The sequence below is a fragment of the Hemicordylus capensis genome, chromosome 1 (assembly GCF_027244095.1).
Source record: "Hemicordylus capensis ecotype Gifberg chromosome 1, rHemCap1.1.pri, whole genome shotgun sequence".
In the NCBI taxonomy this organism is placed as follows: Eukaryota; Metazoa; Chordata; class Lepidosauria; order Squamata; family Cordylidae; genus Hemicordylus; species Hemicordylus capensis.
The window spans coordinates 396,663,393-396,689,594 of NC_069657.1; the positions used below are offsets into that span (position 1 = coordinate 396,663,393).

Consider the following 26,202-nt stretch of genomic DNA (forward strand, 5'->3'; position numbering starts at 1 on the left):
GAGTTTATACCCAGGGATAACAGTGTCCCACCGGTTCTCACTGTTCCACCATGTTTCTGTTATGCCCACTATATCTATTTCTGCATTAGCAACCAAGCACTCCAGCTCACCCATCTTGGCTCGGAGGCTTCTGGCATTGACATACAAGCACCTATACACTGAATCTCTCACCTGATGTATGCTATCTTTCTTTTGACTCTTTGACCAGCTGGCCCAGGCTCCTGTCTGCTCTTTATGCGGTTCTGCTCTGTCCCCTTCTGTTTTATCTGAATCCTTTACACACTTTAAAGGCTGGCTTTTGCCGAATGGGATACGGCCCAGCTCGCATCAGCTGTTCCCCAGGTGTAATTTTTAAAGCTGCTCTGTAACCATTTTTATTTTAACCCCCAGCAGTCTGGTTCCATCTTGGTTCAAGTGCAGCCTGTCCCTTTTGTACAGGCCTTGCTTACCCCAAAATGTATCCCAGTGCCTAACAAATCTAAACCCCTCCTCCTGGCACCAATGTCTCATCCATGCATTGAAACACCTCAGCTCTGCCTATCTCACTGTACCTGCGTGTTGAACAGGTAGCATTTCTGAGAATGCTACCTTGGGCGTCCTGGACTTCAATATACTACCTATCAGCCTAAATTTGGCTTCCAGGACCTCCTGAACAACAAGTGTCCAAATACACCACCAGGAAAGGACGTGAGGTATAATAATTTCTGCTCCTAACTCTCTTGCTCCCCTCTTTCCTGCTCTCTAACTTTAAAGTCTAATGCTGTTCTCTAAGTACGTTTCTCTGGTCAGCCTTGAGTGGATTTAATTCGGATCTCAAGCCAAAACGCTTTTTCGTGAGCTTCAATGTAGTACTATTGATATTGCTAGCCTTATTAGTTGTATTAGTTAATATCGTATTGCTTATTAATCAAGGTTTCTTTCCTGTACCCTTAAACCTTAAATAAACCTGAGTCTGTTTTTTCACTTCAGCTCTGTCAGTCATTTCTGACCGAAGCTTTGCACAAATTTATTCCTAAATGAGCTGCTCCCTCTAGATTCGCTGGTTCCCTACGCAAGCCCAAAAGTTAGTCAGAGGTGTTTGCCAATTCCCTAGGAGCAGTATCATTAACAGGTATGATAGGAGTTGTAGTCCAACAACAGGGGGATCCAAGGCTGAGAACCCCTGCTAAATAAGTGCAGCATCATCACAATGGCATTTCTGCTTTTGCTGTGGTTTTAAATGCCACCCCCCCACACACACACACCCTGAGCTACCTAAAGTGAAATGGTCCAATCCCTTAATAAAAACTAACCAACATTAAACAAAATGCAAATTATTTAAAATATAGTCTCAGGAAGAATATCATACAGCAAGTCTGATATGTATTTTATGACAGAATACTGTACACTAGGATTCTATCTAATAATCTTATATATTTTGTTGTTGAGAAGTTTGTCCCAGTGGGGATCATGTAGAGGGGGGTGGGTGGAGTCAGAGAAAGAAAAGGGAGGAAAAGGAGAAGGGGAAAATGGAGTTGTTTCTGAATAAAACTTTAGTTTTAAGATTTCTTTGTGTCTATGAGGGTAAAGTAAAGTGTGCTGTCAAGTTGGTGTCAACTTCTATGTGGGAAGCAGCTATAAAACATTAGGCAATGAGATTTTGTACCAGCTAAGCATGTGAGCCTGCAAAGCTTGTGAAGATTCCTGAAACCTCATTTCATTGCATTAATTAGCCTACATTCCTGAACTGCTTTCTACTATCACTGCTGCTGATTGTTTCTCCAGCTTTCTGACCTGCACAGGGGCAGAACCACAATTGGGTGAAAGGGTTCAAAGAACCCGAGCCGCCACCAATCAGGGGCTGTGAGCATGGCCCCACACAAACACACACCCCTCCACATCTGACATCAGATGCAGGGGGGCATTATTTCGGTCCGCGTTGCATTGGCAGTGCAGCTGGAGTGACTCTCCCTGCCTTAAAGGCAGGGAGAGCCGCTCCTGGTCTCCCTGCCAACAAAGCAGGGCCGATCAATCTCCCTCCCAAACGGGGCTGCATGGCCCATCTTGGGAGGGAGATCGGCCCTCGCTGCATTGGCAGTATGGCCAGAACGGCTCTCCCTGCCTTTAATTATAAATTAAAGTATCTCAGAGACTTTTGAAGAGTAAAGTTATCAAAGAATTTGGAAGTGTCGCATCACAGGAGAAGATTTGAGGTTCTTTATGAAGAATATTTATTTCATATCTTCAAACATCATTTTCAACATGTCTTTGAAGTTTCGCTAAAGATTTGATTGATATTCATGGGAGCTAAATGAACTCATATGGGCACTTGACAAAGTATTTCGAAACAGCTTATCACCAGGGTGCTGTCCTTTTTATTTATTTATTACATTTCTATACCATCCAAAACTTGCATCTCTGGGCGGTTTACAATTAAAATCTAAAACATCAAATCACTTAACAATTAATATCATTTAAAACATTAAAATGTTTTAATGTCCTTGTAATATCTATTACAGACTACATAGTTCTCCTTTTTGATCAATTGTCGTTTTGCGTATTTTATGTTTTGTTAGAATTTCTGCCTCACATGATCCATCATTATCACTATGTTTATGTGACTTTAAATGATTTATTATATAGTTTACATTTATATATTCATTCCTTATGTTTTTCAATTGTATCATTGGATCTGTTAGGTTGTGTTTGGATTCGTTGTTTCTGAATAAACCTTTACTTAAATCTACATAAGATTTCTTTGTGTCTATGAGGGAAACAGCTATAAAACAAAGTTTTGCAAATGAACCTTGCTTGGCTGTCCTCATTTCTTGGCTTTAGGTTGCACAAGTGATTTCATTTCAGGGTTCCTAAGGACAGGGCCTGTCCTCCTTCTTATAGAGGACCCAGGCTATGTCTGTGTAGGTGAGAGGGAACGGCTTTGTGGCAGGCTGTGAAATTCACAACGGGCTCCTCCAGCTTGCCGCTGTTCCCATGGAAACGCTGGGAAGGCAGAGAAGAAATCCAGCCCCACCTTCCCTTTGGTGGCAAGATTCCCTATAAAGTAGACAAAAAAATGCAGGCAGTCATGTTGGTCTGTTAGAAAACATCCAAGCGGGTATTACATTGGACATTTCACAATAGCTTTATTAGAACCAACTAAGCATCAGAACAAAGCCAACTTTTGAGTTTCACAGAACTCTTCCTCAGACTTTGTGTTTAAAAAAGAAAAAAAGAAGAAGTGAAAAATATGTCGCTAGTTCAGGGCATGGTGGATATTCCCTCTGAAATAGGCAGCAGTCTTAAGACGGTGACTTGAGAAGCTCTTTGCAAATAAATTAGGTTGGTTTGTGCCCAGTGCAGAAAATCTACACTGGCAGCTGCATGGGGGTAAAAGAGAACTCAACCCAATCAATCAATCAATCAATCGTCTTTATTACAGTGAAAGACCAGCACAGGTTCCCAGTTCCCTTCCTGGCAGCATCTCCAACGAGATAGGGCTGGGAGAGAGACTCCTGCCTGCAACCTTGGAGAAGCAGCTGCCAGTCTGTGAAGACAATACTGAGCTAGGTGGACCAAGGATACTAGTACGGATACAAAGAACTCAACCCTGTTGCCAAGGTAACCAGGCCAACACTTCCTTGCATTGGAATGTGCATCTCAAAAATAGTACTGGGAAGAGGAATGACATATATATCTGGATGTGCTTACATTCCCTCCCCCTCCAACACCAGCAACCAGCCAGCTTGCAGATAGTTCAGTACTTTTACCAAAGTACTAACTCACTCATCCGAAGAGGGGTGTAATTTAGTACGCACGTGTATGGGAAGTGGTTATGGATTCAATGCCCCCTCCTCCTTTTGGCTCACTGTTTTTTAAAGAGACACTCAGACATTACTTTGTGCATAGAAAAAATGATGTACAAGGTCCCCACCCTCCCTATTACCATACAATAACACCCAGTCAGAAACACAACCTTTGCATTCCCCTCTGCAAGATGTGCAAGTTGTTTGGCACTGTCAGGTACAGGAAGTGAAGGGAACATCCTGCATGGTGAGGGCAATGTTCTAAGCCAGGGGTTCCCAGAAGTTGTTGGATTACAAACTCCCAAAATCCCCAGCCACAATGGCCAAAGGGGATGATGGGAATTGTAGTCCCACAACATTTGGGGACCCAACAGTGGGAGTTTCTAAGATAATCTTTACATTGTTTTTTTTTAATTCAAAGTATCCCAACTCTATCACATATTTATATTCACATCTTGGCAAACAAGGTGACTCTCTGAAGTACCAAAATGCCAGGGGCTCCTGCCTCAGCTGTTTCATGGAGAGAGAAGAGCTTCCTGCCCTTTATGAAAAGGCACCCATAAGAACTTAACAGTTCAATGACAAGATTGATATATCTTGCATTATGAGAGCCTTTTGATTTCCACCAGCTGCCTGGGGCATGGCCACAGCTGTAAAGGGGAGAAAGTAAAGACAGTATAGACATTACAAATGAAAATAAGAAAGCAATATCCCAGTCACCTCCTAATAAGCTAACGTGCTATATTATTATGCTGCTCAACATACAGTAAGACACAAAGCACAGAGGGTTGTTTTGCAATTTTTATATTTGCCGAGGGCAACTAAACACCTTGAACCAACCCTGGGCAGAGAAATCTAATGAACAGTTCAATATATTTTAGAAAAAGATGACTACAGGGAGACCTGATAGAGGTTTCTAAAGTTATACATGGTGTGGGAAAAATGGATAGAAAGTTTTTCTCCTTCATTCATAGTATTAGAACTTGGAGTAATCCAATGAAATTTAATGGCAGTGATGCTTCAGAATAGGCAAAAGAAATACTTCTTCACAGACTATATAATTAATCTATGGAATTTGCTACCACCTCCATTGGGAGAGCCGGCCTTGTAGTAGTGAGCATTAATTGTCCCCTTTGCTAAGCGGATCTACCTTGGTTTGCATTTAGATGGGTGACTACATCCAGGCTCCTGTGCATCTGAGGCAGAGTGCCAAATATTGCCTCTCTTCTCTTGTATGCACCCTCTTCCCCTTCTTCCCTCCATTTTTTAAAGCAGAGGGCAGAAATTCATCTTGCTACCTCACTGGGGCCCCAGTTATCTGTTGCCTGAGGCCATTGACTTACCTCATCTCATGGAAGGGCTGCCCACCAATCCATACACCAAAGGAGACTTATTGAGTCTGTAATGTTGAGAGTAAACAACAAAAACATACAGACAAGATGGTAGCAAGTTTGGCTCCTGAAAAATGAAGCATACATTTAAGGTGTGGTAGCATCTTGAATGTATGCTCTTATAGTTCCTGTGCTGCTGCAAAATACTCCCCCCCCCCAGTGTGCTTATCTAGTGCAGCAAACTTCATAGGACTTATAGTGAGGCCTGGGGCAAGTTGTCCCTGATTACCCTTATAGGTTTCCTAGATAGGCCTACTTCTTGTCTGCCTATGTTAAATTTACCTAACTAGAAATCTGAAGTTCAAGCATACCCAGTTTTATTAAGTGTGCATATATCTTAACTAAGTAGCATACCCAATCAAGTAGGAACCAGATTCCACCAGCCCCAGAGTGAAGAGGGAAACTTGAGGATTTCCTCACTTTTTTTTTCTGGGGGGGAGGGGAGAATATCTCCCTTTTGTTGGGAGATATGTATTATTGGATTTAGCAGGGGGGAGTTCAGTAAAATGGGGGAGGAACTCATTTTAATTCATACAAGATTGTCAACTGCCCAGGGATTTGTGTATGGGGTAGTATAAAAATATTTTAAATCTCCTCAAATGCTTTGGGGGGGGCGGGACTGCATCCCTGCACCAGTTTGGGAGAATTGGCTGTGTTAGAGCGTTGAGCTTAAGTGAATTTAGCTTGCCCCACTAACCAATACAAACCAGATTTGAAATGGTTACAGACTCATTTTTTTTTTAAGTGCTTGGGAGAGTTTGAAAGTTTTTCCCAAGTGTGTTAATCTTCACAATATAGGTCCTGGATTGGGGCCCTCCACATCTGGATTGGGTACCTCGCGAAACTGATTCCCTGCCTAGTTTTCTTCCTGCTTTGTTTCACATCCAGTATGATCGGTCAGTGCAGAAAAGTGCCTTGGTGATTATAACTACATATGTCTCATAAAAGCAACATGGATAGGATAGTAATGCAAAACCTAAACTGGTCACTTTCAGTATTTTGGATGTCCTTGATGGAGGAGAAGCCTTTTGCATGTGTGCCCTGACCATTTTAGATAATGCAGACTGGGAAATAAAGCCCTGGAGAGATTCTGACTTGTAGAAGTCTTGTTTCTATGATCATTTTAAGAGTGGGAGTCGTAATGGAATAACTCATAAGCAATCTAAAGTCCCTCTGAAATGCACTCTCTCCCCTGAACGCTTTCTCTTCAGTATGTTTAGATTAGTAGCTGCTTCTTGAATGTGTGCATACAAATCTAGGCAGGGTGACTATTCATCTTGGCCACTAATGGAGCCTTTGAGACTCATCCTATCATCTCCTTGGCAGGAACTTTAATTGTTTGCAGCGAGTAGGATACATGATTGATTTAGTAGATCAGCTAATGCCATGGGATATAGGGCATGTGCTGCTGGCTGTGTGGCTAGGCTGCCTTTACGAAGAATCTCTTTGAAAAACTTTATCTGAATAATTGGCGGGTGCAGGGAACCCACCCAGCTCTCTTTTCTGACACAAACACGGCTTGAAATCTCCTTTATATTGCATGGATGGAAGGAAAAAGGTTTATTTTATTTTATTTTTTAAAAATCTTAGCCAGAGCCTCTCTTTTCATCCTTCCTTCCGTCCCAGGAGGCTTTGTGGCTTCGGAAAGCAAGCTGGATTTCCCCGCGGCGCTGCTGCTCGTGTGAAAAGCATTTTCTGTGGCTTGAAGGGAGATCCACTCCTCCACGGATTTGAATGAGGAGAGGGGGAGGTGCGAAGGTGTGCGGCGGGAGGAGTGAGCAGCAGAGAAAGGGAGCTCGAGCGACTGGCGGCGGCGGCTGCTGCCTCTCGCCTACCGCACAGAACCGGGCAGACAAAGGGGGCGCGAGCGGGAGGCTGTGTGGGAGCGCGGGCTGCAGCCTCAAGGTCACAAGCTCCCCTCCCCAGCAGAGCGGAGAGAGCCCAGAAGCGCGCGGGAGGGAAGCCGCCCCTCTGCCCGCCCTCCCCCTCCCCCTCCCCCCTCCTCCACCCCGCGCCCCTCGACTGCGGCGCCTTGCATCCCGCCTACCCCTTCCCAGCCCCTCAGCTTCCCGCCCCCTTTCCCACCCTTCCCGTCCCCATCGGTGGTGCGCGCGCGCCCGGCTGGCTGCGTGAGGTTTGCTCCGGCTCGACCAGGACAGAGTGCCTCAGGCGCGAAGGCACCACCAGCTTCTTGGGAAGGCATCACCGCCGGCAGGCAGCTGAGCGGTCCTCGCAGCAAAAGCAGCAGCCCGCCGTGGAGGGTCACCTCGTCGCACGCGCCAGCTTCCCTCCTTCCCCAGCCGGAGTGCCCTGGGCTTTGGGGGACGCCATGCCGGGAGCGCCGTCGACTCCCAGGCTCTGGCCGCCCGGCCACCGGCCCCGGCGCGACAGTTCGGGCGGCGCTCGTCGGCTCGCCGTGGCGGGATAATGCGCCGCCGCCGCCGCGCCTGCTGGTCGCCTACCCGAGAGGCCCCGAGTCGCCGCCATGTCCCCCCCAGCCTCGGCGGCCGCGGCCAGCAGCAGCGAGAGAGGCAGCAGCACCTCGGTGCCTCAGGAGGAGGCGGAGGGGGGCCGAGAGGAGGTGAGGACAGAGCGGAGCTACCTGCCAGCCCTCCCCGGGCGGCCCTTAGCAAAACACGTTGTAACCATCTGCATGTGACCGGCTTTGCATGGCACGCTCATTGCATCGCGATGAGGCTCCCTCGCTCCTCTCCGGCTCGGGGCTTGGCTTGCACCCGGCTCTAACCCGGCCGGTGCACTTTGCATACACAGGTACGCAATCTTCCGCTTGCCCGGTTGCCCTCCCTGTCCGCCGCCGCAGTCGGGCATCCCCGGGAGAACAGCAGTCTATCCTCAGCAGTCTATCCTGAGCGAGCCCCTTTCTTGTAGCCCTATAACACAGCCTTCCTCGTCTTCAGTCGCCTGAGAGGGACTCTGGATTAATTTATCTGGAATAACACACCATCCTCTTCGCTTCTATATTTGCAATGGCTAAAATCAGAACATTCATTTGGACTATAAACAAAACTGGGGAGGAGGGTAGAAATCCAGTCTGAAACAGATTAAATTACCTCTTAATACAATTTGACCGCTGAAAGGATGGAGTTTTTCCACATTTTCATTGCATGCATATAGGGAATTAGGGGTATTGGTCCCTAATTGTGAATCTCAAACTAGAGGAAGGTAGATGGTGATTGATTCTAGATAAATTAATCCGGAATAAAAGATTGTGTTTGTTTGTGTGTCTGTACACAAACACATGACCTGACTACCAAAGTAGTTGTACAGTTAAGAAATATATCTGGAACATAACATTGTATATACAAGGGGGCAGTGATTGCTTTTCATCTTGATGACAAGTGAAGGGTTCTGTGATAATGAAGGAGTGAAAGGAACCAGATGCCACCCAAGTGAAGTGCCTTCTTTGTATGCTTCAATAAGTGGTTACATTTGGTATGTTACATGTGGTATCAAATCACTTTCCCACACTATTCATGTGTTTAAAGGAACAGTGACCACCGCTCCCCATGAGTGCTAATTGCAGTGGCCAACCGCCAGAGATCTATAAGCATACTAAAGTACCTTTAAAAAAAATGCAACAAGTTAATGTAAATACTAAATGGAAACAGGAAACCTTTTTGTGGAAAGTGAATCCTGCTTACCTTCACCTTGTAATTGTGAAAAACCTTGAGGGTGAGGAAGCTGTTGTAGGTAAATCCCAAGAACTGCAAAAACTGAGAACCAGGGATGTAATTGCCCACCACACATATGTTTCAGGCAAAGATAATGCTGTCTCACTTCTTATTGTGAACTTCCTCCTTAGTCTCAGGCTTCAGTGCACCTAACAGGAGAAAGTTTATGGTAAGATAGGTTGCAGATACCCACTGCCACGGAGGTGTATTTTCCTTCCTTCCATCCTTTGCCACTAAATCTGCCCATCAGCGTCACCTTTTTCACTGGAATCTCCACTTCCTTACTCCTTTCCATGCTGCATATTAGGCTTCCCATGGAGAAAGCACTTGGAAGGACTAACTCTCGCAGCACTCCCTGCACACACCTTCCGCTGTGCCCCACATGCCATCCCCACCACCCCTGAGTAGTCCAGGGCTCTGTTCGCCTCACCCTCACTAGTGTGCAGTATTGTGCAGAGATGGCCATGCTGCAAGCAGCCGCCTCTACGCAGTATCAACAAGTATTTGGCTTTAATTTAGTCAAAAAACAGGCTTAATGCATATATATGGTTGATGTACTTGTATATGTTGATATAACTAATTTATTTTATCTATTTGATCTATGTCCTGTTTTATCCCATGGGCTCTGAGCAGTTTGCAGCATTTTTGTACAAAGGGGTCCAGAATCTAGTAGTAATGATCTAGTAGTAATAATAGTAGTAGTAGTAGTAATCTAGTAGTAATAATAGTAGTAATGATCAGGCATTTACAAATCCACTTGCCAGTGGCTAGTGCTCCTAGTGCTCCCAGCCCTCTGGTGAGCAGGACATCCAGCACCACACAGACCTCCTCCCCATTTTTGAGATGGTAAGAAGCAGCAGGAATTCTTTCTGAGGAGTAGGAGAGGGCTCCCACTGTTTTTTTTAAAACCAACTCTATATCTCAGAGTAAATGACAGAAGACCTGCTTCTCTTCTAAGTCCTCTGCCTGTGTCCGGAGAAGGATCTGAGGGAAGAGAGGGAACTGGTGGCGACCACAAATAATGACTGGCTAGCGAACTAAGTCTAAATTTGTGGATCCCTGATAATGATATGCTTAGTTCTATAGTATCATCATCCATCATCAAAAATATTTATTTATGGCTTTTCAACAAAAAGCTTTCAAAGCAGTCTACTAAGCAAAAAATTAAAAGATGGTTCTCTGTCCCAAAGGGGCTCACAATCTAAAACAAAAATAAGGGATACACTAGCTACAGTCACTGGATAGACACTGTCCGGGGCTGAATCAGTTGTTGTTCCCTTGCTAAATGTAAGAGAGCCACTACTTTAAAAGTGCCTCTTTGCCCACTTTGCAAGGGATGGTAATGGGAAGAGATACTACTGATTGTTCTGTCACCAAATTTCATATTGGCTGGGTTCACACAATCACAAGGATCCTGGTTAAAAAGCTAATCAGGATTAGTGAGCCCTGTGGAGCTTATTATGATAACCCAGAAACTCAGGGCAATCCTGGTCAAACCGCTCTAGTTATCTAGCATTTAACCAGGATTCTGGTTAACTGGAGTGGTTTGAGTAGGATTGCCCTGAAATTCTGGGTTCTCATAATCAGCTCCACAGGGCTCACTAAACCTGATTAGCTTTTTAACCAGCATCCTTGTGATTGTGTGAACCCAGTCATGATTGGGTAGAAAGGCACTGTATACCAGCTCACTGATCTTCAGAATTTCAGAAGCATGGTGACTTAACTGATGTAGTAATGCTTTAATAGTTCTCCTTATGAAACTTTGACAGTGCTTCTAATTCTGTCCCAGGGCACCTTTCTGTTGTTATTGTTACTGTTGTTGTTGTTATCATTATATAGCACCAACAAGGTATGTGGCATTTTGACAGACTAACAGAAGCAAAAGGCATGCTTGTGTCCCAAGGAACTTATAATCTAAATGTTGATAGTGAAGGAGACAACAAGATGGAAGGGAAGGAACATACAGTGAGAGAAATAAGTATTTGATCCCCTGCTGATTTTGTCCGTTTCCCCCTACACAGAAATGACCAGGCTATAATTGGAATGGTAGGTTTATTGTAGCTGTGAGAGACGGAATAACAACAAACAAACCCTCAAAAGTCCAGTGCCCAAAAGTCAGCAATGGATTTGCATTGTAGTGAGGGAAATAAGTATTCGATCCCTTCACAAAAGATGTCTTAGTACTTGGTGGCAAAACCCTTGTTGGCAATCACAGAGGTCAGACGTTTCTTGTAGTTGGCCACCAGGTTTGCACACAACCCAGGAGGGATGTTGTCCTACTCCTCTTTGCAGATCCTCTCCAAGTCAGAAAGGTTTCAAGGCTGATGTTTGACAACCTGAACCTTCAGCTTCCCTCCACAGATTTTCTATGGGATTAAGGTCTGGAGACTGGCTGGGCCACTCCAGGACCTTCATGTGCTTCTTGAGCCACTCCTTTGTTGCCTTGGCTGTGTGTTTTGGGTCATTGTCATGCTGGAATACCCATCCACGACCCATTCTCAATGCCCTGGCTGAGGGAAGGAGGTGCTCACCCAAGATCTGACGGTACATGGTCCCGTCCATCGTCCCTTTGATGCGGTGAAGGTGTCCTGTCCCCTTAGCAGAAAAACACCCCCAAAGCATAATGTGTCCACCTCCATGTTTGACGGTGGGGATGGTGTTCTTGGGCTCATAGGCAGCATTCCTCCTCCTCCACACACGGCGAGTTGAGTTGATGCCAAAGAGCTCGATTTTGGTCTCATCTGACCACAACACTTTTGCCCAGTTCTCCTCTGGATCATTCAGATGTGCATTGGCAAACTGCAGACGGGCCTGTACATGTGCTGCCTTGAGCAGGGGGACCTTGCGGGTACTGCAAGATTTCAGTCCTTCACGGCGTAGTGTGTTACCAATTGTTTTCTTGGTGACTATGGTTCCAGTTGCCCTGTGATCATTGACAAGTTCCCCCCGTGTAGTTCTGGGCTGCTTTGTCACCGTTCTCATGATCATTGCAACTCCACGAGGTGAGATCTTGCATGGAGTCCCAGCCCGAGGGAGATTGACAGTTATTTTGTGTTTCTTCCATTTGCGAGTTATCGTGCCAACTGCAGTCACCTTCTTACCAAGCTGCTTGGCAATAGTCTTGTAGCCCAGTCCAGCCTTGTGCAGGTCTACAACCTTGTCCCTGACATCATTCGACAGCTCTTTGGTCTTGGGCATGGTGGTGAGTTTGGAAGCTGAGTGATTGCTTGCTTCTATGGACAGGTGTCTTTTATACAGGTACTGTAACAAGCTGGGATTAGGAGCACTCCCTTACAGAGGGCGTTCCTCATCTCAGCTCGTTACCTGCATATAGTGAAAAGACACCTGGGAGCCTGAAATCTTGCTGGTTGATAGGGGATCGAATACTTATTTCCCTCACTATATGCAAATCCATCGCTGACTTTTGGGCACTGGGCTTTTGAGGGTTTGTTTGTTGTTATTCCGTCTCTCACAGCTACAATAAACCTACCATTCCAATTATAGACTGGTCATTTCTGTGTCAGAGGGCAAATGGACAAAATCAGCAGGGGATCAAATACTTATTTCCCTCACTGTAGGAAGCTGCCTTATACTGAGTCAGAACATTGGTCAATCTAGATTAGTATTTCTACACAGACTGGCAGCAGCTTCTCCAAGGTTGCAGCCAGGAGTCTCTCAGCCCTATCTTGGAGATGCCGGGGAGGGAATTTTGAACCTTCTACATGTAAGCATGCAGGTTCTCTTCCCAGTGGAGCCCTATCCCCTAACAGGAATATCTTACAGTGCTCACACATGTCTCTCATTCAAATGCATACCAGGGCAGACCCTGCTTAACAAAGGGGACAATTCATGCTTGCTACCACAAGACCTGCTCTCCCCCCTGCAAGGGTAACAGGGATGAATGTGAACAAATGTAGTTAAATGTATTTGCACATTACACATTTCATTTAGCAACGAGGACTAAGAATTAAGCCAAAACCTTGATGGGTTTTCAAGAGAAAGAGAGCCATGATACCTTGTAGGTGTTCTGGGAGGGAGGTCAGGGTAGAGGGGGAAGAAACAGGGTGAGTGTAATTGTTTGAGAGTGGAAGACTTTTGTGTGGTCAAGGATGGTAGAGTTGGAGGAGTGAACATCATTGGCAGGGCTGTAATGGGAAATAAAAGCAGAAAGATAAGGTAGGACAAGACCATAGGACCTTTCAAAGTACTAGGGACAAGGAGAATGTTCTGAATAAGAAAGAGGGCGGGGAGTCAGGGTAGGGATTAGAAGAAGGTTGCACAACTTCAGCCCTCCAGCTCTTGTTGGACTACAACTTATAGTTATCTTATGCTTGTATTTTAAATAGATCTATGTTTTTATACTATAGCTTAATATTTTAATTGTGTAATTTTTATAGTCTAGTTTTAATTTTTGTGTGAACTGCCTTGGGATTGTCTTAATGAAAGGCAGTATACAGATTTAATGATAAATAAAATAAATAAAGAAAACTCACATCATCCCCAGCCACAGTGGCCAATAGTCAGGAATGATGGAAGCTGTAGTCCAACAGCAGCTAGAGAGCCAAAGTTGTTCACCCCTGAATTAGAAGGAGCATCAGAGGAGAGCTGGTCTGGTGGTAGCAGGCATGACTTGTCCCCATAGCCAAGCAGGGTCTGCCCTGGTTGCATATGAATGGGAGACTTGATGTGTGAGCACTGCAAGATATTCTCCCGAGGGGATGCTGCTGCTCTGGGAAGAGCAGAAGGTTCCACGTTCCCTCCCTGGCTTCTCCAAGATAGGGCTGAGAGAGATTCCTGCCTGCAACCTTGGAGAAGCCACTGCCAGTCTGTGAAGACAATACTGAGCTAGATAGACCAATGGTCTGACTCAGTATATGGCAGTTTCCTATGTTCCTATGGTTTGTGCAGTGAAGGAGATTGATGACTTTGGCAGTGGCATCTTGAAGGTTGTAGTAGTCAAGGTGGGAAATGACTGCTTGGATATTGAATACCATTGGTTGCTCAGCTTAAGCTGTTGCACTCTTGACAGCTTGATTTCTAGGGATGTGCATGAAATGCTTTGTGCATATCCCAGGGGGCGGGATACCTTTAAAAGGAGGCAGGCAGGTCCTACCTGCTCCTCCGGTGAGCTGCCACCGCCCTGCACCACCCCATCATGGCGCTGTCGTTCTTTAACTCTAACTCGAAAGCAACAACCACACTGCTGTCCCCTTTAAACTGCTATGCTGATGGGATGGTGCTCCCAGAAGCCCTCCTGCAGCATCCGCACGGAAATGGTGTTGGTGTCGATGCTTGTGCAATGCCATTTGCACGTCAATGCTGCATGAAGGCTGCTGGGAACAGCATCCCATCAGCATGGCGCAGCAGTTTAAAGGGGACAGCAGTGTGGTGGGTGTTTTCAAGTTAGATTTAAAGAATGGCAGCTCTGCGATGGGGCGGAGGCGGCTCACTGGAAGAGCAGGTCGGACCTGCCTGCCTCCTTTTAAAGGTACCTTGTGCCCTGTTTCGGCTATAGGGGGCCCGGATCGTTTTGGCGCCTCTCCAAGGAGGCGCCAAAACAATTTGAGCACATCCCTACTGATTCTATGCAGAGTTGGATTTTAGTGCACTTTTCTTCTCTTAGGATGAGGCTGCAAGTCTTTGACCTTTCCCAGAAAATGTGCTGCTTTTTTTAAAAAAGCCAAATTGTTGAGATTATTTTGTAAAGTAGGCTAATGCTTACTCCAGGCTGAGGGCAAAATCTTGACCTCTTTTGATCTGAACAGGATATGACCCTGCCAGGTCTGTAAATGAGAAAGTTACTCAGTGTGACTGCCTCGGAGGAATGCTGATTCTTAGCTGAATGGTTTTTACTATTAAATTCTATTTTCAGATAAATGAAGAGGCTGGTGAAAAGCGTTGGAATTAAAGCCCTCAGGCTGACAGCCCCTGGATACTGAATAGGGACAACACACACCAGTTTCACAATTCTCTTGTCAGTGTGTTTCAGTCCTTTAACTTGGGTGGACTATGAGAAGATAGTCCATTACTTATTCATATCTTTTTCTCCTTCTGGAAAAGGGTGATATGAATTAGGTCATGTTAGTATGAAAGAAAAAGAATTATTTCATGAGAGAGAAGGAGGGCTTCTTAAATTCTCAGTGTCAGCTTTCTTAAGAAAAAGAAATGTGTGCTCCTATCCTAATAAGGAAAATATGGTTTTGGTGCTTGCTGGTGCTCTCATCCTGTGGTCCTTGAGGCATGACATGAAAGGAGACAGGATGGACCCACACATTCAAAAATATGGGCCTGGGAGACATTAGGAGAAGCTTGAGTTTTCAGTACAACTGCCTGAGTTTTTGTGAGCTTCTGTAGTATAGTGGCGAAGAGACTGAGCTATGATTTGGGACTTTCTCAGTTCAAATCTTGCTTCAGCCATTAACTCACTAGGTGGCCTTAGGCAAGCCACTCCCTCTTTGTCAGCTGCAATAGGGGGGAAATACCTTACAGAGTTGTTGAATGGGCAACAACAACATGCTAAGAGCTTTTAACACTTGAAAATGCTATACAAAGACTGTAGTTATTATTTTAGGGACTCCTGCCTTATAATTTGAGAAGCATGGGAGTAGAGAATACCTCACTGATGAAGTGAAATAAATATGTAATCCTACAAATCAATTATGTGGTGCATAAATCCCATTGGCTTCGGTGTGACATGCATGAATTACTGGGTGATTGATTGCACCTAAATTTTGATGATAATAAAGAAATCTCTCCCTTAGCTGAGAAATTATTCTATTGCTGTTATAACTACCATCACCAGTGCTGCCTCTGTACAAGGCAGTTCTGAGAACTCATTTTCCTCAGCATTCTCAGTCCCACTGGACTTCACAGGAAAAGCTGCTGAGCTCAATGTAGACAGTAACTAGGCCTTGGAATCCCTTATGATCAAAACCTGTAGGGAGGAATTGAAAAATAGCATTGGGAAACTGGAAAATGAGGTGAAGCTGAGGGGAAGCTGCTGTCACTGTCCTCCTGAGAGGTGCCTTGCGCTGTCAACAGCACCATTGATTTTCCAGGAACTTGTTAAAGATTCCATGCTGCAGCAGCATCAAGATTTGAGTAGTGTGCAGAGGGATTAGTGGAATACTTCAGCCGTTGCTTTGTCACACAGTAGCTTAAACAGATATGGTTCAAGTGCATAGTTCCATCAACATATATATGAAGGTGCCTTATACTGAGTCAGACTAGTAGGGTTATCTAAATCAGTACTGTCTACACTGACTGGCAGTGGCTATCCCGGTTTTTAGACAAAAGTCATAGTCCTGCATATAGATGCCAGAGATTGAATTTAGGATCTTTTGTAGGCAAATATGTTTTACACTAAGCTACAGTCCTCCTTAACTTCCACCTCTTCTATCCCGTTGTCTAATAACCCTGCAGATACACATGCACTGACCCTGCACTTCAGTTCCCCATTACTCAGACTATTGGGGGTGGGTGGGAGAGAAGTTCAAATTAGAATCTTTCTGAAATTTATTCTGCTGTTTCAGATTTTCCAACTAGGACAAAATCTTGGAAATGAGCTATGAGTTTTAAAGATCCTTTATCTATAATATAAAGCTGCTTGGGCCTCATTGACTGACTGGCTTGCTCACTTACTCACTCACTCACTCACTGACATGAAACTCTCAGACCAAATGACAAAAGATAGAAACATGCCATTTTTGTAGGTAGGTTCCAGACCTTGCCCAGACTACCAAAAAAAGAAAGAAAGAAAAAGTAAATAAAAGCCCAAACCTTGGAAAAATTACTTACTTGCCTGGAAAAACTATCCCATTGGAAAGCCTGGGGAATGATAAGTCACAGAGCTAGCAAAAGACTAGAGTAACAGAGAGCTGAAACGTTAATATGCTTGCAAACGGTAAGCCCTCACTGAGTCACTCACTGATAGGGATGTTCACGGAACCAGGCAGGGGTGGTTTGATGGCCGGGAGTGTGTGCTGCTTTAAGAGTGAGGGAAGGTGCACTTACCCCTCCCTCCGCTCTTCCCCTGCTGGCACTCCTTTTTTCTAAAGTCCATTGGGGCAGCAGCGTACCTCCCTGCCGCCCCTGGAAGTATCTGATGTGCCTGCACATGGCAGGCGTGTGTGCACACGCCTGAGCCCGGCGCGCGCAGGGACACCAGATACTTCCATACTTCTGGTTGTATCTGGTAAATGGGGGCAAAGCGGCAGGGAGGTACGCTGCCACCCCAATGGAGTGAAAAAAGGAGTATTGGTGGGGGAAGAGCGGAGGGAGGGGTAAGTACACCCTCCCTCGCTCTTAAAGCAGCACCCCTCTGCCATTGAACCGGCAGAACCGGCCACTGTTCAAACTGGTTCAGAGGCCCATAAATGGCCTTCAAACTGGTTCAGTGCACATCCCTACTCACTGACTGACATGAAACTCCTAGACCAAACCATGAAAGATAGAAATATACAGTTTTTGCAGTTAGGTTCCAGACCTTGCCCAGACAAAGAGGTCCACAAGCCCAGAAAAATTCATCAATGTTCTGGAAAATCCAGAAAAATTCTCCCATTGAAATTCATGGGAAATGAGAGAGATCTAAAAAAATCTTGTAGATCTAAAAAAAAGAGACTAGAGTCACTGTAAGATAAGACATTCATATGCTTGCAAACTACAAGCTCCCACTGCCTGCCTGCCATGAAACACACAGATGAGACCACGGAAGATAAAAGCATGCCGTTTTTGCAGGTATCTTCAACCTTGGCTGTACTACCACAAAAATCCAGAAACATTTATTAATGTCCAGGGAAATATGGAAAAACTCTCCCATTGCAAAGCATGGAAAATGATACCTCATAGACAAAGACTAGAGTCACAGAGAGATAAGCCATTCTTATGCTTGAGAACTGCAAGCTCTTTTAATAGTATCCATATAAAATCCTGTTGCACTTTAAATGAACTGCTTTTTTGATCTCACAGTAACCCTGTGAGGCAGATCACCATTTTCTTTTTACAGAGGAAGAATTAAGGATGACATCAAAGACCTCATAGGATGTCCATGAGTAATTTGATCCAGTCCAAATGCCATGTCCTACATACCATCAACTGGTTCAGTGATTCACATACCCTCTCTTGCTTGCTGTACAGGACAACCTCGATATTGTTGGAGATTCCATGACTGGCTGCAACCGCAGATATGGAAACCATGAATATTGAGTCATTGGGGGCTATGGAATTGCGCAGTTTGGGTTCCTGGTTGTTGGGAAACACATAAAATTGCTGAAAGTCAGCCAAATGTGGGGGGAAGCTTCTTATCATTCTTTGCTGCTCCCCTTGAGTCGTGCTGTACCCTGGAATGCTCCCAAATCAGCTGAAAACCACCATTTCCCCCCTTTAAAAAAAACAGCCATTTTGAGGCGCCGAAACACAAAATGGAGACCAGAAATGACCTCTGCTGTCATTTCTGGCCACCCCCAACCTGCTGATCGGTGAGTTTATATGCATATGCCAAGGTCAGGTGTCTTTTACCAAACTGCAGATATGCGAATCCATTGATAACAAATCCACGGATATCGAGGCCCTCCTGTACTTTTAACTGCAAAGCGGACCATGGATGGAATGGACAGTCTTTGAGCCTCTAAGTCAGAGACATCTCATTATCATCAACACTGCATTTTCCTGGGGCCCAGTAACTAAGAGTAACTCTCTTTTCTGCAGTTTGAAGTACTCCTCACTTTGCAATGAAATAGGCATTACCTTTGGAGACTGTTTCAGAATCTAGGGTTATGTTATACAATTTCCTTAGACAGAGCCTAACACATATCCAATTTTTGCCAGCCCACTAAAAAAGTACTATTTTTCTAGTGCTGATTAAGGAAAAAGTAGCCAGCTAGTATGTGTGTGCCATCTGGGATTATGCTGCTGAAGGGGAGAAACAAAACTGATTATAGTTTCATCTCCCCCAAGTGAATTTGTAAGACAGCTCTGGAAAGTGCAGGTTGTATCTACCTGCAAGTGAATTGCAACCTACTATCCCTTGTTTCCACTTAGAAGTATATGATATTGCTTGTCTTTGGGAAGATCATAACCCATCAGCGTCTTGTCACTTTTCAAGATGAGCCTTTCAAGTGCAGGGTTATGGAAGTGGCTCCTCAGAGTGGGGGAATGGTAGTAATCTAGATGCCAGTGGAAGTTTCTTGCACTTAAGTTATAAGATTTTGTTTGACTTAAACATTTTTAACATGGGATGAATGGTGCTTTGACTTAGGAGAACTTTTAGACTAGTGACTCTTCTCTAGATTTTATTTTATTTATTTATTTTTATATTTTTATACTGCCTTTCGTTAAAAGAAAACCCCAAGGCGGTTTACAAAAATTAAAAACATACAGTAAAAAGCAGTAAAAATATCAAGCTAAAAACAGGCATAAAAACAAGACAACAGATAAAAACACACAAGAACAGCAGTAAAAGACGATTATGTAAAAGCCTGGGTAAAAAGCCAAGTCTTTAAAAGCTTTCTAAAAGCTGTGATGGAGTCCAAGGAACGAATGGCCACCGGGAGAGCATTCCAGAATCTAGGGGCAGCAACAGAGAAGGCCCTGTCCTGAGTGCACGACAGCCGGGCCTCTGAAGTACTTCGTACTCCTCACTGCTTACCCAAACTTCTAGATCATTTATGAACAAGTTAAAGAGCACTGGTCCCAGTACCGATCCCTGGAGGACCCCACTTCTTACTTCCCTCCATTGTGAAAACTCTCCATTTATTTCTACCCTCTGTTTCCTGTTCTTCAACCAGTTACCGTTCCACACATAAATCTGTCCCATTATCCCATGGCTGCTAAGTTTACTCCTTTGGTGAGGAACTTTGTCAAAAGCTTTTTGAAAGTCCAGGTATACTATGTCAACCAGATCACCTTTATCCACATGCCTGTTGACACTCTCAAAGAACTCCCAAAAGGTTAGTGAAGTAAGACTTGCCCTTGGAAAAGATATGCTGGTTCTCCTTCAGCAAGGCCTTTTCTTCTATGTTTAACAATTTTGTCCTTAAGTATATTTTTCACCAATTTACCTGGCACCAGTTAAGCTGACCAGCCTGTAATTTCCCAGATCTTCCCTGGATCCCTTTTTGAAAATCGGAATTACATTGGCTACATTGTAGGCTCTTGTACAGAGTCTGATTGTAGGGACAAGTTAGATATTTTTTCTAGATCAGCAATTTCACATTTGAGTTCCTTCAGAACTCTTGGGTGGATGCCATCTGGTCCTGGCAATTTGTTAATTTTTAGTTTTTCAATACAGTTTAGAACATCCTCCATTGTCATCTCAAATTGGCCCAGTTCTTCAGCCTCTAAACTTGAGAAGCTCATTTCCGGAGAGAGTATATATATGGTCAGTATCCTCTTCCATGAAGACAGATACAAAGAACTTGTTCAGCTTCTCTGCAATCTCCTTATCCTCCTTAATAATCCTTTTCACGCCCTCATCATCTAAGGGTCCAACCGCCTCCCTGGCAGGTTTTCTGCTTCTGATATATTTAAATATGTTTTTGGTATTCCCCTTCGTACTTCTAGCAATATGCTCCTCAAACTCTCTTTTTGCATCCCATATTGTCTCCTTGCATTTCTTTTGCCAGAGTTTATCTTCCTTCCTGTTCTCTTCATTTGGGGAGGACTTCCATTTTCTGAAGGAAATCTTCTTCCCTTTTATAGCTTCCCTGACTCTACTTGTTAGTCATGCTGGCATCCTCCTGAACTTAGTGGTACCTTTCCTCCTCCTTGGTATACATTCCAACTGAAGCTTCTAGTATTGTGATTTTAAATAAGTTCCATGCTTTCTGGAGTGATTTGACCCTCCTTACTTTCCCTTTCAAATCCCTTTTTACCAGTCCCCTCATTCTTGAGAAGTTTCCTCTTCTGAAGTCCAACACAACTGCGTGGGACTTGCTTGACAGTTCTCCACTTGCATATATGCTGAATTGGATCATACTATGGTCACTGCTCCCCAATGGTTCTGCAATTCTGACATTTTGCACCAGGTTAAAAAGAACTCCATTACTTTTCTAAGACACAGTTTTTGGGAACAGCATTCTCTCTACATGGGTTTTCACCTTGCGTAGCTATTTTAGCTTTCCTTGTTCCACAGTTCTTCATGCCTTTTGTCTCCTGATCATATTCTGAGAGTAAGAGGTCTATTCTTGTATCTCCCTGAAGCAGCAGGATTAAAAACACTACTTGCAGTAATAGCTGTTACATTGTTTCTCTGGCAGGGAGTAATTTGCACCTCTAGAAAAGGAGGCAAATTATTGCACTCCCCTATGGGATTAGATCTCCCCCTCTACAGTTTTTGCCATTTACCAACGTTTAGCCAGTTTTCTTCTCAGTGTTAAAATGGGAAATTGTGGCATTAGGAAAACTCTAGAAATACCAAGTTGTCGAAAATATGTTGGAGGGATAAATAAAACACAATGAGGCTATTCACATGCCTGTGCAAAACTGGGCTAAGGGAGCCCAGCCTGATTTTGCATGCATGTGTGAACTGCCAGGATCGAGCCAATCCTGGTGGCTAGAAGGTGGCAAACCTGCCTATTTAGCCACCCTACTAATGAGTTAAGGGGGCGAGCACTCCCTTAACCTCATTTTTGTGCTCATGCTGGCACACTCGGGGAGGGGAGGGGGATTCCCATGATGCACTGTGCACTCATGCAGTGCATTATCAGAGCTCAGGGGCACGGGGTAGTATGTCCTGGCACCCTGACCCCCAGAGCTGCAGAGAGAGCCACTGCTCATCTGGGCAGGTGATCCACCCGCGCGAGGAAGAGGAGGAGGAGGAGATTGTCTGCAGGGAAGGTAGGTTAAACCCACCTTCTCTGCTGCCCGCCCACGAGCCCTTCTCACTGCTCGTGAGACTCAATGAAGCATTGTTTTATATAAGTGCATAGTGGTAGGACAATCAGTTACTCCAATGTTTAAGTAATCACTGAAGGCCTTTACTTGCTTTCACCATGCTTATGCTTATTATGTCCAGGATAGGTGGATGTACTGGCCTGTAGTTGTAGGGGATATCTTTCCAAATATATTTTTACTTTTTCCCAGTTATTCACAGGGGACTTAAGACTATCTCTGTAGATAAGGTATTGTTGTTCCTTTTCAGGCAGAGCCAGGTTATTACATATTGTACATTCAGCAACTTTGTGTACACACTTAAGTATGCAGAATAAATTACGTAAATGATGTAGGGGCCAATGTGACGTGGCAGATAGTTTTACAGGGTTTTACTAACAACCAAAAATAAATAGTTATCATTTGTACTTCATACACTGAAAATTGTTCTGACTTAGCAAAGTGGTACCTTTGTGGCTTGCAGCTGGGACTTTTCTATTTAGGAGAAAGTTTTTCACACCTGGCTTTTAGTTCGCATCTCCTCCATAATGGAGGTGTGCATTATATCAGCCAAATTTACCCTGAAGTCCCTGGGAGCACTTCATACACAATTCGGGTTTTTCATCATGTGTTAGAGTATAGCTCAATTTATATCCGGGGTTAAAAAAAAATCTACTTTTTGTGTTGAGTTTTTTTGTGGGTTTTTTGGCAACTTCGAACTCACAGTAAAGCCTCGCAGAAAACCCGTGGTAAAGCCTCCTGTCTGGGAAAGCTCCAGGGGGATAGCAGTTGTCCCCATTCATTCTGCCCAGCATAGTGTGTCTCTCAGTGGCTGTTGCTGGTTCTGGCCTTATTTTTCTTTTTAGAGCCCTTTTGGGACAGGGAACCAACTTCTCATTCTAATTCATTTTGCTATGTCAACCACTGATTCCTTTGCTATGTCAATCACTTTTTCCCTGTAGAAGTGGTATATAGGAGGAACTTAAGTATGTAGTACACCACTCTGGGCTCCTTGGAGGAAGAGCGGGATATAAAATGTAAATTTAAAAATAAATATAAATATAATTATTATTCATGGCTAACATGCTGACTAACATTGTGGTGTTTCACCCTCTGCAGCATTTAGTAATCCAGAGGCTTGCTGTACAGGGTTTGTGTGTGATTTTCACTGATCTCTTCTTCCACTGGAAGCATTCTAACACCCATAAATACGTCCATGAGAGTCATGCTGCTTTCAGGGACATATTTCTGCATGGTAAAGAGTGTTTCTGGGAAAAGGAGAGATTAGTGAAAATCACCCCTCTTAGGACCCAGGATTACTAAATGCTGTGGAGATGCTTTGCATGCAGAGCCTTTGCACCATTAGTCAGCATGTCGACCATTATTATAAATAATAATAATTTTAAAAAGACATAATTAGCTTTTGTAATATTTGGATTTTTAATGAATTTAGAACACTTTGGCAATGACTGAATGGGAAAGAGTGAGCTGGAGGAGGAGAGTAACAGGAATCAGAGACTTAGGATCCCATTGAAAGACAGGACAGGGATTCAGGCAGCTGAGTGTATAAAGCCTGATCCAGACCTTGTTTAGATTCTATTCCCTGACCCCAATGTCCAACTTTTGTTGATTTTTTCTCTGCAGCCTAGATATCTGCTTGCATGTACAGAGTATTCATCAGATTTCATCTCCTGCCTCATAAGATATACCATGACGTGGTGCTCTGGCCCTGGTTCTGTAGCAGGGATAGTCCTGTAAGAATGAAAGATAGCAGAATGCGATGGGAGTTATCCAGTTCCTTGATGTTGCTGTGCTGAGGAACAAGATGCAAGGAAAACGGAGGACTTCTACTCTGCAGTTTTTCAGGCACGACTGAGCTGGGCAAATAAGAATATTAGGGAATTACTACCCAGAATCACAGAGTTGGTACTAAGGATGTCTGAATATGCAGCTGCCTATCTTAGCCAGAATGTACAGGTAGCTGCACTGTCCTTGTTGTTTTTCGGGAACCTGCAGGAGACCGCCATGGAACGCCTGCCTCTGCCACCCCCTTTGTTCAGGGGCACCCCACCTCCTTTTTTGGCCAACTGCGCTGGTGGCGCAGTTGAACATACAGAATTTGTCTGGCCCCCTTGGCTGGATGGCCTTTCGCCGTCCGATGACAAAACCGACAAAGTCTCGCGAGGCAAGATGTCTGCCTCGTGATATCCCGTCAGGAGACTTCGTGGGACTTTGACGTCTTGCGAGAGTTCCAGTGAGACGAGGAACTCATGAGAACATGTGCAGGACTTCCCTGCTATATAAAGGCAGGCAGGCCCTTAATGAGGGCCAGATGGGCAAGGGCTGCCCTCTAAAGGTCCCTGACCATGCTGTGAGGTAGCAGATGGCAGGAGCAGCCAATACCCTGGACTGAATCTCTGAGGCTGGACCTGATCTAATAGCCCCTAGTGGTCAGATCCTCTTGGCTCCATCTCCGGGCCTCACATAGTTACTCTCCTGAAATTCCAATTAGAAAGCCAAATCAGAGCATAAAGGAGCAGGGCAGCAGGAGCAGGAAAGCTGAAGATTGTACTTGTGATTAGTGTCCCATGATGGTGAGAGGAGAGGGTCAAGCCCAGCTGTGTTTATGCTTGGTTCTGAGAGTGGTCTGTGCCAGTCAGCAATACTCCGCACAGATCTGCTCAGCCACTCATGTTAAGTGCTCTCTCACGTTCTCCATCTGCTGCATTCTCTCTCTTGCGGCTCTTTCTGGTGTGAAGCAAGTCTTCATCAGCCACAGAGCCAGCCACTTGCTTTCTGGGAGAAGGATGTTGCCTGGAGACATAATTAACTCAGCCCAAGAGGCCAGTCCCATCTTGTGTTGATACTGAGGGTTAATGATGGCCCTGACACCTGGCAATCTGGCTTGTTAAAATGCACTGGAAACCTTTCATACTTTAAAAACTGAACTACACCCAAAATATGAAACACATACCCAAAATATTCCCAGGGAAACTGGAAATGTTTATATCCTGCCATCATTCTTCTCATGTCTTCTGTCTCTCTTTTTGATACCCTGATTTGGACCTGGGGTGGGAATCTTACTTCTGATATTGAGTAAAAGCCTGAATGTTTTAAGCCAAGAAACCTCAGACCTTGCTCTGCTCAGTGGCAAAGACCATACTAAACATTTTAGACAGGGATTTGCCTGGCCTTACATGCACTGGGTAGATTTTAGAGAAGACATTTACCTATGGTACTGAAAATTTAACATTTAATAATTTTACACTTATAATAATTCCAAAGAAATAAAGTATTTCTTAAATATTCTATAGTTATCCTTATGACAATGATTCTGAAAGCAGCTGCCAGTTATTAGGAAGGTTGTTGCTGGCAGAGAGGTGGTGCACAGTGTTCCCTCTAAGGCATGCACATGTGTGCAAACTCGCATGTTTTTTTATGACCACTCAGTTAATTTTTGATCTCACTCAGGTTGAATCTGAAAGGTCCCTTTCTGAATATATGTGCATGCACACTGCCTTGATACTGCTACCCAGAACAAAACTCATTCTGTACGCAGATGAACAAAATTAGAGAGAACACTGTTGGTGCAGCCATGGTCCTTCGGTGCAGCCTTGGTCCTTTGACTGGGGCAGGTTGTTCTTTCCATTTGCTCTGCAGTCACAGGACAACTGACAGTCACAGCAGAGTGGGGAAGCGAGTTCCCTGTGGCTGTTGATCCAATGGCTGGAGGTGTGCTGATCTTCTCCTTTCTGGTGATCGTCCTAGGGAGGGAGGGGTACAACCTCTCAGCAGGCCTTGGTCCTATGACCAGTGACCAGGTTGTCCTTCCCTTTGCTTCTGCACTCACAGACAATGAGTTTATTCACACAATCAAAAACTGCATTCTTCCTGGGTTTGCGAGCTGTGTGTGCTCCCAATTTTTGGTTGTGTGGAAGCAAGGTAAGAGGAAACCTGGGTACAAGTGATTGTGTGGAAGCAAGGTAGGAGGAAAACCTGGGTGGCTTTTCTTCCCTATCTTGCTTCCACACAATTACTTCTACCCAGGTTTTCCTCCTAGCTTGCTTCCACACAATTGAAAATTGGGAATGAACACACACACACACACACACACACACACACACACACACACACACACACACGTAAAACACAGTTTTTGATTGTATGAATGACCTCAAGGATTCACTGTCACACTGGTTCAGTTCCTTGCTCCCTTAGTTACACAGAGAGTGTGGGAGATCTGAATTTCCAGCCAGAGAACAAAAAAGGCAGCTACTGTTTCAGCTTGAGCTGTCCCAATGCGGTTTTCAGTTTCACTAATGCTTATACAGGTGAAACTCGGAAAATTAGAATATCGTGCAAAAGTCCATTAATTTCAGTAATGCAAATTAAAAGGTGAAACTGATATATGAGACAGACACATTACATGCAAAGCGAGATAAGTCAAGCCTTAATTTGTTATAATTGTGA

At 44.5% G+C, this 26,202-nt stretch overlaps 1 protein-coding gene across 5 annotated transcripts in view; it reads left to right on the top strand.

The window, feature by feature from the left end:
• The first annotated feature begins 6,812 nt into the window (after positions 1 to 6,812).
• The window catches only part of TMEM151B (transmembrane protein 151B), a 47,077-nt gene continuing 27,687 nt past the window's right edge, over positions 6,813 to 26,202 (top strand). For all 5 annotated transcript variants that reach the window (XM_053304651.1, XM_053304668.1, XM_053304657.1 and 2 more), the window contains exon 1: positions 6,813 to 7,754. In XM_053304651.1, the coding sequence (XP_053160626.1) occupies positions 7,659 to 7,754 (96 nt within the window). In that variant the 5' untranslated portion in view covers positions 6,813 to 7,658. The remainder of the gene's footprint in view (positions 7,755 to 26,202) is intronic.